This window comes from Oncorhynchus keta, unplaced genomic scaffold (genome assembly GCF_023373465.1).
Source record: "Oncorhynchus keta strain PuntledgeMale-10-30-2019 unplaced genomic scaffold, Oket_V2 Un_contig_7836_pilon_pilon, whole genome shotgun sequence".
Classification (NCBI taxonomy): Eukaryota; Metazoa; Chordata; class Actinopteri; order Salmoniformes; family Salmonidae; genus Oncorhynchus; species Oncorhynchus keta.
In genome coordinates, this window is record NW_026289704.1 from 42,501 (window position 1) to 57,010 (window position 14,510).

At 45.3% G+C, this 14,510-nt stretch overlaps 1 protein-coding gene across 1 annotated transcript; it reads right to left on the reverse strand.

The window, feature by feature from the left end:
* Positions 1-227: 227 nt before the first annotated feature.
* On the reverse strand, positions 228-1,891 carry LOC127926578 (uncharacterized). Its single transcript, XM_052512014.1, has 3 exons — positions 1,253-1,891; positions 716-1,089; positions 228-605 (listed from the first exon to the last, which is right to left on the reverse strand). Exons 1-3 carry the CDS (start codon positions 1,860-1,862, stop codon positions 228-230), a joined length of 1,362 nt encoding a protein of 453 aa, XP_052367974.1. The 5' UTR covers positions 1,863-1,891.
* Between the last annotated feature and the right edge of the window lie 12,619 nt (positions 1,892-14,510).

Consider the following 14,510-nt stretch of genomic DNA (forward strand, 5'->3'; position numbering starts at 1 on the left):
CAATCCCATCTGTAGTCTGGACACACCTCCATCTGAAGTCTAGACACACCTCCATCTGCAGTCTCTCACCTCCATCTGCAGTCTGGACACACCTCCATCTGTAGTCTGGTTCACACCTCCATCTGAAGTCTGGTGTTCTGTCCATCTGCAGTCTGGACTGTGTGTTCTCCATCTGTAGTCTGGACACACCTCCATCTGTAGTCTGGACTCCTCCATCTGCAGTCTGGTCACACCTCCATCTGAAGTGTCAGACACACCTCCATCTGCAGTCTGGACACACCCCCATCTGTAGTCTGGACACACTCCCATCTGTAGTCTGGACACACCTCCATCTGTAGTCTGGACACCCACCCATCTGTAGTCTGACACACACCCATCTGTAGTCTGGACACACCTCCATCTGCAGTCTGGACACACACCTCCATCTGCAGTCTGGACACACACCCATCTGTAGTCTGGACACCACCCATCTGTAGTCTGGACACACCCCATCTGGAGTCTGGACACACTCCATCTGCAGTCTGGACACACCTCCATCTGTAGTCTGGACACACCCCCATCTGTAGTCTGGACACCCCCCATCTGCAGTCTGGACACACCTCCATCTGCAGTCTGGACACACACCCATCTGTAGTCTGGACACACATCCCATCTGCAGTCTGGACACACCTCCATCTGTAGTCTGGACACACCTCCATCTGCAGTCTGGACACACCTCCATCTGCAGTCTGGACACCCTCCATCTGTAGTCTGGACACACCTCCATCTGCAGTCTGGGACACCTCCATCTGCAGTCTGGACACACCTCCATCTGTAGTCTGGACACACCTCCATCTGCAGTCTGGACACCTCTCCATCTGCAGTCTGGACACACCTCCATCTGCAGTCTCTGCAGTCTGGACACACTCCATCTGCAGTCTGGACACACACCCATCTGCAGTCTGGACACAAACCCATCTGCAGTCTGGACACACCTCCATCTGCAGTCTGGACACACCTCCATCTGCAGTCTGGACACACCTCCATCTGCAGTCTGGACACACATCCATCTGCAGTCTGGACACACCTCCATCTGCAGTCTGGACACACCTCCATCTGCAGTCTGGACACCCATCCATCTGCAGTCTGGACACACCTCCATCTGCAGTCTGGACACACCTCCATCTGCAGTCTGGACACACCTCCATCTGCAGTCTGGACACACCTCCATCTGCAGTCTGGACACACCTCTCCATCTGCAGTCTGGACACACCTCCATCTGCAGTCTGGACACACCTCCATCTGTAGTCTGGACACACCTCCATCTGCAGTCTGGTCACACCATCTGCAGTCTGGTCACATCTCCATCTGTAGTCTGGACACACCCCCATCTGCAGTCTGGACACACCCCCTTGAGTCTGGACACACATCCATCTGCAGTCTGGACACACCCCCATCTGCAGTCTGGACACACTCCCCATCTGCAGTCTGGACACACCCCCATCTGCAGTCTGGACACACCTCCATCTGCAGTCTGGACACACCTCCATCTGCAGTCTGGACACACCCCCATCTGCAGTCTGGACACACCTCCATCTGTAGTCTGGACACACCCCCATCTGCAGTCTGGACACACCCCCATCTGTAGTCTGGACACACCTCCATCTGCAGTCTGGACACACCTCCATCTGAAGTCTGGTCACAACTCCATCTGTAGTCTGGACACACCCCCTTGAATCTGGACACACCTCCACCTGCAGTCTGGTCACACCCCCTTGAGTCTGGTCACACCCCCTTGAGTCTGGTCTCACCTCCATCTGCAGTCTGGACACACCTCCATCTGCAGTCTGGTCACACCCCCTTGAGTCTGGTCTCACCTCCATCTGCAGTCTGGTCACACCTCCATCTGAAGTCTAGACACACCTCCATCTGCAGTCTAGTCACACCCCCATGAGTCTGGACACACCTCCACCTGCAGTCTGGTCACATCTCCATCTGTAGTCTGGACACACCCCCATCTGCAGTCTGGACACACCCCCATCTGCAGTCTGGACACATCCCCATCTGTAGTCTGGACACACCTCCATCTGCAGTCTGGACACACCCCCTTGAATCTGGACACACCTCCACCTGCAGTCTGGTCGCACCTCCATCTGCAGTCTGGTCACACCTCCATCTGCAGTCTGGACACACCTCCATCTGCCGTCTGGACACACTTCCATCTGCAGTCTGGACACACTTCCATCTGCAGTCTGGACACACCGCCATCTGTAGTCTGGACACACCCCCATCTGCAGTCTGGACACACCTCCATCTGTAGTCTGGACACACCCCCATCTGCAGTCTGGACACACCTCCATCTGTAGTCTGGACACACCCCCATCTGCAGTCTAGACACACCTCCATCTGCAGTCTGGACACACATCCATCTGCAGTCTGGACACACCCCCATATGAAGTCTGGACACACCCCCATATGAAGTCTGGACACACCCCATATGAACAGTAACACCATTATGAAGTAACTAAACAGCAGTAACACCATTATGAAGTGACAAAACAGCAGTAACACCATTATGAAGTGACAAAACAGCAGTAACACCATTATGAAACTATAAAACAGCAGTAACACCATTATGAAGTGACAAAACAGCAGTAACATCATTATGAAACAACAAAACAGCAGTAACACCATTATGAAACTACAAAACAGCAGTAACACCATTATGAAACTACAAAACAGCAGTAACACCATTATGACAAAAGTGACAAAACAGCAGTAACACCATTTACAAAACAGCAGTAACACCATTATGAAACTACAAAACAGCAGTAACACCATTATGAAACAACAAAACAGCAGTAACACCATTATGAAACAACAAAACAGCAGTAACACCATTATGAAACTACAAAACAGCAGTAACACCATTATGAAACTACAAAACAGCAGTAACACCATTATGAAACAACAAAACAGCAGTAACACCATTATGAAACAACAAAACAGCAGTAACACCATTATGAAACAACAAAACAGCAGTAACACCATTATGAAACAACAAAACAGCAGTAACACCATTATGAAACAACAAAACAGCAGTAACACCATTATGAAACAACAAAACAGCAGTAACACCATTATGAAACAACAAAACAGCAGTAACACCATTATGAAACTACAAAACAGCAGTAACACCATTATGAAACAACAAAACAGCAGTAACACCATTATGAAACAACAAAACAGCAGTAACACCATTATGAAGTGACAAAACAGCAGTAACACCATTATGAAACTACAAAACAGCAGTAACACCATTATGTAAACATTATACAAAACAGCAGTAACACCATTATGTAACACCATTAAACTGAAACAAAACAGCAGTAACACCATTATGAAACTACAAAACAGCAGTAACATCATTATGAAACAACAAAACAGCAGTAACACCATTATGAAACTACAAAACAGCAGTAACACCATTATGAAACTACAAAACAGCAGTAACACCATTATGAAACAACAAAACAGCAGTAACACCATTATGAAACTACAAAACAGCAGTAACACCATTATGAAACAACAAAACAGCAGTAACACCATTATGAAACTACAAAACAGCAGTAACACCATTATGAAACTACAAAACAGCAGTAACACCATTATGAAGTGACAAAACAGCAGTAACACCATTATGAAACAACAAAACAGCAGTAACACCATTATGAAACTACAAAACAGCAGTAACACCATTATGAAGTGACAAAACAGCAGTAACACCATTATGAAACTACAAAACAGCAGTAACACCATTATGAAGTGACAAAACAGCAGTAACACCATTATGAAACTACAAAACAGCAGTAACACCATTATGAAGGGACAAAACAGCAGTAACACCATTATGAAGGGACAAAACAGCAGTAACACCATTATGAAACAACAAAACAGCAGTAACACCATTATGAAACTACAAAACAGCAGTAACACCATTATGAAACTACAAAACAGCAGTAACACCATTATGAAACTACAAAACAGCAGTAACACCAGTAACAAAACAGCAGTAACACCATTATGAAACAACAAAACAGCAGTAACACCATTATGAAACTACAAAACAGCAGTAACACCATTATGAAACTACAAAACAGCAGTAACACCATTATGAAGTGACAAAACAGCAGTAACACCATTATGAAACAACAAAACAGCAGTAACACCATTATGAAACTACAAAACAGCAGTAACACCATTATGAAACAACAAAACAGCAGTAACACCATTATGAAACTACAAAACAGCAGTAACACCATTATGAAACAACAAAACAGCAGTAACACCATTATGAAACAACAAAACAGCAGTAACACCATTATGAAACTACAAAACAGCAGTAACACCATTATGAAACTACAAAACAGCAGTAACACCATTATGAAACAACAAAACAGCAGTAACACCATTATGAAACATTATGAAAACAAAACAGCAGTAACACCATTATGAAACAACAAAACAGCAGTAACACCATTTGAAATGTAACACCATTATGAAACAAAACAGCAGTAACACCATTATGAAGTGACAAAACAGCAGTAACACCATTATGAACAACAAAACAGCAGTAAACAACAAAACAGCAGTAACACCATTATGAAAGTGACAAAACAGCAGTAACACCATTATGAAACTACAAAACAGCAGTAACACCATTATGAAACTACAAAACAGCAGTAACACCATTATGAAACAACAAAACAGCAGTAACACCATTATGAAACAACAAAACAGCAGTAAGTAACCATTATGAAGTGACAAAACAGCAGTAACACCATTATGAAACTACAAAACAGCACAGTAACACCATTATGAAACTACAAAACAGCAGTAACACCATTATGAAAGTACAAAACAGCAGTAACACCATTATGAAACTGACAAAACAGCAGTAACACCATTATGAAACTGACAAAACAGCAGTAACACCATTATGAAACTACAAAACAGCAGTAACACCATTATGAAGTGACAAAACAGCAGTAACACCATTATCACCTGCTTGTCAAATGCCAACAGCAGTAACACCATTATGAAACTACAAAAAGCATGTCTGGTAGCCAAACAGCAGTAAACCAATGTCACAGTGACATCTCATTCAAAACAGCAGTAACAGATTCCCAGAACTAATGATGATGATGATGACGTTACTATTATACTACAAAACAGCAGTAACACCATTATGAAACTGACAAAACAGCAGTAACTTATTAAAATGTTTATTTTAGTTTTTTTGTCAAAACAGCAGTTTATGTTGAAAGTTGAAAGAAATGTACAAAACAGCAGTAACACATGAAACAACAAAAACATAACCCATCTGTACACATCAGTAACACCATTATGAATATATATAGCATATATATTATGAAACTACAATACAGTAACACCATATGAATGACAAAACAGCAGTATAATACATTATGATGGATGGTTTAAAAAACAGCAGTAACACCATTATGGGATTGTTTGTGGATGAGTCAGAGAATAAACAGCAGTAACACCATTATAATGACAAAACAGCAGTATTGTGTTATTTGATTGACAAAACAGCAACACAATATCCAAAATACACCATTATAATCATGCTGTATTACCTCAATAAAGCACAACTCAAACTTGGAAAGACTCATGTTTTAACTTGGAACAACAAAACAAAGTAACATCATTATGACCACAGCAGTGACCTGATTCTACAAAGCAGCAGTAAGACCATTAGGTGACCTGATTCTACAAAACAGCAGTAAGACCATTAGAGGTGACAAAACTGCATTAACAGAGCTGGTGTCAGACAAAACAGCAGTGACCTGATTCTGACAAAACAGCAGTAAGACCATTATGAGGTGACAAAACAGCATTAACAGAGCTGGTGTCAGACCAGTAGAGTGACCTGATTCTACAAAGCTGGTGTCAGACCACTAGAGGTGACCTGATTCTACAAAGCAGCAGTAAGACCATTAGAGGTGACCTGACAAAACAGAAGCTGGTGACCAGACCACAGCAGCAGTAACACCATTATACAAGCAAAACAGCAGTAACACCATTAGGTGACCTGATTCTACAGAGCTGACAAAACAGCACCAGAACACAGCAGTAACACCACTAGGTGACCAGAGTAACAGAGCTGGTGACAGAAACAGCAGGTGACCTGATTCTACAGAGCTGGTGTCAGACCACTAGAGGTGACCTGATTCTACAGAGCTGGTGTAAGACCACTAGAGGTGACCTGATTCAAAAGAGCTGGTGTCAAGACCACTAGAGGTGACCTGAAAACAGAGCTGGTGTCATTAGAACACTAGAGGTGACCTGATTCTACAGAGCTGGTGACATTAACACAGCAGGTGACCTGATTCTACAAAGCTGGTGTCATTATGAACACAAAAGAGCAGTGACCTGATTCTAAGAGCTGGTGTCAGTAAGACCATTAGAGGTGACCTGATTCTACAGAGCTGGTGTCATTAGAAACACAAAACAGCAGTGACCTGATTCTACAGAGCTGGTGTCATTAGAACCACTAGAGGTGACCTGAAAACAGAGCTGGTGTCATTAGAACACTAGAAAACCAGCATTAACACCAGCTGACAAAACAGCAGTGTCAGACCACTAGAGGTGACCTGATTCTATTAGAGCTGGTGTCAGACCACTAGAGGTGACCTGATTCTACCAGAGCTGGTGTCATTAGAACACTAGAGGTGACCAGCAGTTCACCAGAGCTGGTGACAAAACACAGAGGTGACCTGATTCTGACAGAGCTGGTGTCATTAGAACAATAGAGTGACCTGATTCTACAGAGCTGGTGTCAGTAGAACACCATTATGAGGTGACCTGATTCTACAGAGCTGGTGTCATTAGACAAAACAGCAGTGACCTGATTCTAAAGCTGGTGTCATTAGAACACTAGAGGTGACCTGATACAAACAGAGCTGGTGTCATTAGAACACAAAAGAGGTGACCTGATTCTACAGAGCTGGTGTCATTAGAACACTAGAGGTGACCTGATTCTACAGAGCTGGTGTCAGACCACTAGAGGTGACCTGATTCTACAGAGCTGGTGTCATTATGAACACTACAGGTGACCTGATTCTACAGAGCTGGTGTCATTAGAACACTAGAGGTGAACTGATTCTACAGAGCTGGTGTCAGTAACACTAGAGGTGACCTGATTCTACAGAGCTGGTGTCAGACCACAGCAGGTGACCTGATTCTACAGAGCTGGTGTCAGACCACTAGAGGTGACCTGATTCTACAGAGCTGATGTCATTAGAACACAAAACAGGTGACCTGATGAAACAAAGCTGGTGTCATTAGAATCACTAGAGGTGACCTGATTCTACAGAGCTGGTGTCATTAGAACACTAGAGGTGACCTGATTCTACAGAGCTGGTGTCATTAGAACACTAGAGGTGACCTGATTCTACAGAGCTGGTGTCAGACCACTAGAGGTGACCTGATTCTACAGAGCTGGTGTCAGACCACTAGAGTGACCTGAAAACAGAGCTGGTGTCATTAGAACACTAGAGGTGACCTGATTCTACAGAGCTGGTGTCAGACCACTAGAGGTGACCTGATTCTACACCAGTTGGTGTCAGACCACAGAGTGTCATTAGAACACTAGAGGTGACCTGATTCTACAGAGCTGGTGTCATTAGAACACTAGAGGTGACCTGATTCTACAGAGCTGGTGTCATTAGAACACAAAACAGGTGACCTGATTCTACAAGCTGGTGTCATTAGAACACTAGAGGTGACCTGATTCAAAACACAGAGCTGGTGTCAGACCACTAGAGGTGACCTGATTCTACAGAGCTGGTGTCATTAGAACACTAGAGGTGACCTGATTCTACAGAGCTGGTGTCAGACCACTAGAGGTGACCTGATTCTACAGAGCTGGTGTCAGACCACTAGAGGTGACCTGATTCTACAGAGCTGGTGTCATTAGAACACTAGAGGTGACCTGATTCTACAGAGCTGGTGTCATTAGAACACTAGAGGTGACCTGATTCTACAGAGCTGGTGTCATTAGAACACTAGAGGTGACCTGATTCTACAGAGCTGGTGTCATTAGAACACTAGAGGTGACCTGATTCTACAGAGCTGGTGTCATTAGAACACTAGAGGTGACCTGATTCTACAGAGCTGGTGTCATTAGAACACTAGAGGTGACCTGATTCTACAGAGCTGGTGTCATTAGAACACTAGAGGTGACCTGATTCTACAGAGCTGGTGTCATTAGAACACTAGAGGTGACCTGATTCTACAGAGCTGGTGTCAGACCACTAGAGGTGACCTGATTCTACAGAGCTGGTGTCAGACCACTAGAGGTGACCTGATTCTACAGAGCTGGTGTCATTAGAACACTAGAGGTGACCTGATTCTACAGAGCTGGTGTCAGACCACTAGAGGTGACCTGATTCTACAGAGCTGGTGTCAGACCACTAGAGGTGACCTGATTCTACAGAGCTGATGTCATTAGAACACTAGAGGTGACCTGATTCTACAGAGCTGGTGTCATTAGAACACTAGAGGTGACCTGATTCTACAGAGCTGGTGTCATTAGAACACTAGAGGTGACCTGATTCTACAGAGCTGGTGTCATTAGAACACTAGAGGTGACCTGATTCTACAGAGCTGGTGTCATTAGAACAAAACAGGTAACATTCTACAACAGAGCTGGTGTCAGACCACTAGAGGTGACCTGATTCACAGAGCTGGTGTCATTAGAACACTAGAGGTGACCTGATTCTACAGAGCTGGTGTCATTAGAACACTAGAGGTGACCTGATTCTACAGAGCTGGTGTCATTAGAAACACAAAACAGCAGTGACCTGATTCTACAAAACAGCTGGTGTCATTAGAACAAAACAGCAGTGACCTGATTCTACAGAGCTGGTGTCATTAGATACAAAACAGCAGTGACCTGATTCTACAAAACAGCTGGTGTCATTAGAACACAAAACAGGTGACCTGAAACTACAAAGCTGGTGTCATTAGAACACTAGAGCAGTGACCTGATTCTACAGAGCTGGTGTCATTAGAACACAGAGGTGACCTGATTCTACAAAGCTGGTGTCATTAGAACACTAGAGGTGACCTGATTCACAGAGCTGGTGTCAGACCACTAGAGGTGACCTGATTCTACAGAGCTGGTGTCATTAGAACACTAGAGGTGACCTGATTCTACAAAGCAGCAGTAACACCATTATGAACACAAAAGAGGTGACCTGATTCTACAGAGCTGGTGTCATTAGAACACTACAGGTAAACTGATTCTACAGAGCTGGTGTCAGTAGAACACAGCAGGTGACCTGATTCTACAAAGCTGGTGTCATTAGACCACTAGAGTGACCTGATTCTACAGAGCTGGTGTCAGACCACTAGAGGTGACCTGATTCTACAGAGCTGGTGTCATTAGAACACTAGAGGTGACCTGATTCTACAGAGCTGGTGTCACCATTAGAACACAAAAGAGGTGACCTGATTCTACAGAGCTGGTGTCATTAGAACACTACAGGTGACCTGATTCAAAACAGAGCTGGTGTCATTAGAACACTACAGGTGACCTGATTCTACAAAGCTGGTGTAACACTAGAGGTGACCTGATTCTACAGAGCTGGTGTCAGACCATTATGAAGTGACCTGATTCTACAGAGCTGGTGTCATTAGAACACTAGAGGTGACCTGATTCTACAGAGCTGGTACAGACCACAGCAGGTGACCTGATTCTACAGAGTTGGTGTCAGACCACTAGAGGTGACCTGATTCACAGAGCTGGTGTCATTAGAACACTAGAGGTGACCTGATTCTACAGAGCTGGTGTCATTATGAACACTAGAGGTGACCTGATTCTACAGAGCTGGTGTCATTAGAACACAAAACAGGTGACCTGATTCTACAGAGCTGGTGTCATTAGAACACTACAGGTGACCTGATTCTACAGAGCTGGTGTCATTAGAACACAAAACAGGTGACCTGATTCTACAGAGCTGGTGTCAGACCACTAGAGGTGACCTGATTCTACAGAGCTGGTGTAAGACCACTAGAGGTGACCTGATTCAAAACAGAGCTGGTGTCATTAGAACACTAGAGGTGACCTGATTCTACAGAGCTGGTGTCATTAGAACACTAGAGGTGACCTGATTGTGACCTGATTCTACAGAGCTGGTGTCATTAGAACACTATGAAACTGGTTCAAACACAGGTGACCTGATTCAAAACAGAGCTGGTGTCATTAGAACACTAGAGGTGACCTGATTCTACAGAGCTGGTGTCATTAGAACACTAGAGGTGACCTGATTCTACAGAGCTGGTGTCATTAGAACACAGAGGTGACCTGATTCTACAGAGCTGGTGTCATTAGAACACAGCAGGTGACCTGATTCTACAGAGCTGGTGTCATTAGAACACTAGAGGTGACCTGATTCTACAGAGCTGGTGTCCACCTTAGAGGTGACCTGATTCTACAGAGCTGGTGTCAGACCACAGAGTGACCTGATTCACATTAGCTGGTGTCATTAGACACTAAGGTGACCTGATTCTACAGAGCTGGTGTCATTAGAACACTAGAGGTGACTGATTCTACAGAGCTGGTGTCACACCACTATGAGGTGACCTGATTCTACAGAGCTGGTGTCAGAACACTAGAGGTGACCTGATTCTACAGAGCTGGTGTCATTAGAACACTAGAGGTGACCTGATTCTACAGAGCTGGTGTCATTAGAACACTAGAGGTGACCTGATTCTACAGAGCTGGTGTCAGTAGATCACTAGAGGTGACCTGATTCTACAGAGCTGGTGTCATTAGAACACTAGAGGTGACCTGATTCTACAGAGCTGGTGTCATTAGAACACTAGAGGTGACCTGATTCTACAGAGCTGGTGTCAGACCACTAGAGGTGACCTGATTCTACAGAGCTGGTGTCATTAGAACACTAGAGGTGACCTGATTCTACAGAGCTGGTGTCATTAGAACACTAGAGGTGACCTGATTCTACAGAGCTGGTGTCATTAGAACACTATTCTGGTGACCAGAGCACAGAACAGAAACTTCCACAGAGCTGGTGTCATTAGACACTAGAGGTGACCTGATTCTACAGAGCTGGTCACATCATTAGAACACTAGAGGTGACCTGATTCTACAGAGCTGGTGTCATTAGCAACACTAGAGGTGACCTGATTCTACAGAGCTGGTGAACACAGGTGACCTGATTCTACAGAGCTGGTGTCATTAGAACACTAGAGGTGACCTGATTCTACAGAGCTGGTGTCAGACCACTAGAGGTGACCTGATTCTACAGAGCTGGTGTCACCACTATGAGAACCTGATTCTACAGAGCTGTGTCATTAGAACAGAGGTCACCTGATTCACAGAGCTGGTGATTACAACACTAGGGTAACCTGATTCTACAGAGCTGGTGTCAGACCACTAGAGGTGACCTGATTCTACAGAGCTGGTGTCAGACCACTAGAGGTGACCTGATTCTACAGAGCTGGTGTCAGAACACTAGAGGTGACCTGATTCTACAGAGCTGGTGTCATTAGAACACTAGAGGTGACCTGATTCTACAGAGCTGGTGTCAGACCACTAGAGGTGACCTGATTCTACAGAGCTGGTGTCAGACCACTAGAGGTGACCTGATTCTACAGAGCTGGTGTCAGACCACTAGAGGTGACCTGATTCTACAGAGCTGGTGTCAGACCACTAGAGGTGACCTGATTCTACAGAGCTGGTGTCATTAGACAAAACAGCAGTGACCACTCAGACCAGAGGTGACCTGATTCTACAGAGCTGGTGTCAGAACACTAGAGGTGACCTGATTCTACAGAGCTGGTGTCATTAGAACACTAGAGGTGACCTGATTCTACAGAGCTGGTGTCATTAGAACACTAGAGGTGACCTGATTCTACAGAGCTGGTGTCATTAGAACACTAGAGGTGACCTGATTCTACAGAGCTGGTGTCATTAGAACACTAGAGATTCTACAGAGCTGGTGGTGTGACCTGATTCTACAGAGCTGGTGTCAGTAGAACACAGAGGTGACCTGATTCTACAGAGCTGGTGTCAGACCACTAGAGGTGACCTGATTCTACAGAGCTGGTGTCATTAGAACACTAGAGGTGACCTGATTCTACAGAGCTGGTGTCATAGAGCAGTGAGAACAGCTCAGACCAGGTGACCTGATTCTACAGAGCTGGTGTCATTAGAACACTAGAGGTGACCTGATTCTACAGAGCTGGTGTCATTAGAACACTAGAGGTGACCTGATTCTACAGAGCTGGTGTCATTAGAACACTAGAGGTGACCTGATTCTACAGAGCTGGTGTCAGACCACTAGAGGTGACCTGATTCTACAGAGCTGGTGTCATTAGAACACTAGAGGTGACCTGATTCTACAGAGCTGGTGTCATTAGAACACTAGAGGTGACCTGATTCTACAGAGCTGGTGTCAGAACACTAGAGGTGACCTGATTCTACAGAGCTGGTGTCAGACCACTAGAGGTGACCTGATTCTACAGAGCTGGTGTCATTAGAGGTGACCTGACACTAGAGGTGACCTGATTCTCAGACCACAGAGCTGGTGTCATTAGAACACTAGAGGTGACCTGATTCACAGAGCTGGTGTCAGATCACTAGGTGACTGATTCTGAGCTAGTTCAGCACACCTGATTCTACAGCTGGTGTCAGACCACTAGAGGTGACCTGATTCTACAGAGCTGGTGTCATTAGAACACTAGAGGTGACCTGATTCTACAGAGCTGGTGTCAGAACACACCTGATTCTACAGAGCTGGTGTCAGCACTAGAGGTGACCTGATTCTACAGAGCTGGTGTCAGAACACTAGAGGTGACCTGATTCTACAGAGCTGGTGTCAGACCACTAGAGGTGACCTGATCCACAGAGCTACAGAGCTGGTGTCATTAGAACACTAGAGGTGACCTGATTCTACAGAGCTGGTGTCATTAGAACACTAGAGGTGACCTGATTCTACAGAGCTGGTGTCAGACCACTAGAGGTGACCTGATTCTACAGAGCTGGTGTCAGACCACTAGAGGTGACCTGATTCTACAGAGCTGGTGTCATTTAGCTGGTGTCAGACACTAGAGGTGACCTGATTCTACAGAGCTGGTGTCAGACCACTAGAGGTGACCTGATTCTACAGAGCTGGTGTCATTAGAACACTAGAGGTGACCTGATTCTACAGAGCTGGTGTCATTAGAACACTAGAGGTGACCTGATTCTACAGAGCTGGTGTCATTAGAACACAGCAGGTCTGATTCTACAGAGCTGGTGTCCACTAGAGGTGACCTGATTCTACAGAGCTGGTGTCATTAGAACACTAGAGGTGACCTGATTCTGAGCTGGTTCTACAGAGCTGGTGTCAGACCACTAGAGGTGACCTGATTCTCTCAGACCACTAGAGGTGACCTGATTCTACAGAGCTGGTGTCATTAGAACACTAGAGGTGACCTGATTCTACAGAGCTGGTGTCAGACCACTAGAGGTGACCTGATTCTACAGAGCTGGTGTCATTAGAACACTAGAGGTGACCTGATTCTACAGAGCTGGTGTCAGACCACTAGAGGTGACCTGATTCTACAGAGCTGGTGTCAGACCACTAGAGGTGACCTGATTCTACAGAGCTGGTGTCATTAGAACACTAGAGGTGACCTGATTCTACAGAGCTGGTGTCAGACCACTAGAGGTGACCTGATTCTACAGAGCTGGTGTCAGACCACTAGAGGTGACCTGATTCTACAGAGCTGGTGTCATTAGAACACTAGAGGTGACCTGATTCTACAGAGCTGGTGTCAGACCACTAGAGGTGACCTGATTCTACAGAGCTGGTGTCAGACCACTAGAGGTGACCTGATTCTACAGAGCTGGTGTCAGACCACTAGAGGTGACCTGATTCTACAGAGCTGGTGTCAGACCACTAGAGGTGACCTGATTCTACAGAGCTGGTGTCAGACCACTAGAGGTGACCTGATTCTACAGAGCTGGTGTCATTAGAACACTAGAGGTGACCTGATTCTACAGAGCTGGTGTCATTAGAACACTAGAGGTGACCTGATTCTACAGAGCTGGTGTCATTAGAACACTAGAGGTGACCTGATTCTACAGAGCTGGTGTCATTAGAACACTAGAGGTGACCTGATTCTACAGAGCTGGTGTCATTAGAACACTAGAGGTGACCTGATTCTACAGAGCTGGTGTCAGACCACTAGAGGTGACCTGATTCTACAGAGCTGGTGTCATTAGAACACTAGAGGTGACCTGATTCTACAGAGCTGGTGTCAGACCACTAGAGGTGACCTGATTCCACAGAGCTGGTGTCAGTATAAACCTCCGTACTGTGAGGGATAAAGTGGACTGGCGGTTCTGATCGCTGGTCATGAACAGTTTGCAGTAGTGCACCTCTGCACTCTCACGCAATGTTTATGATAGACCTGTTGTGGCTCGGCTGGTAACA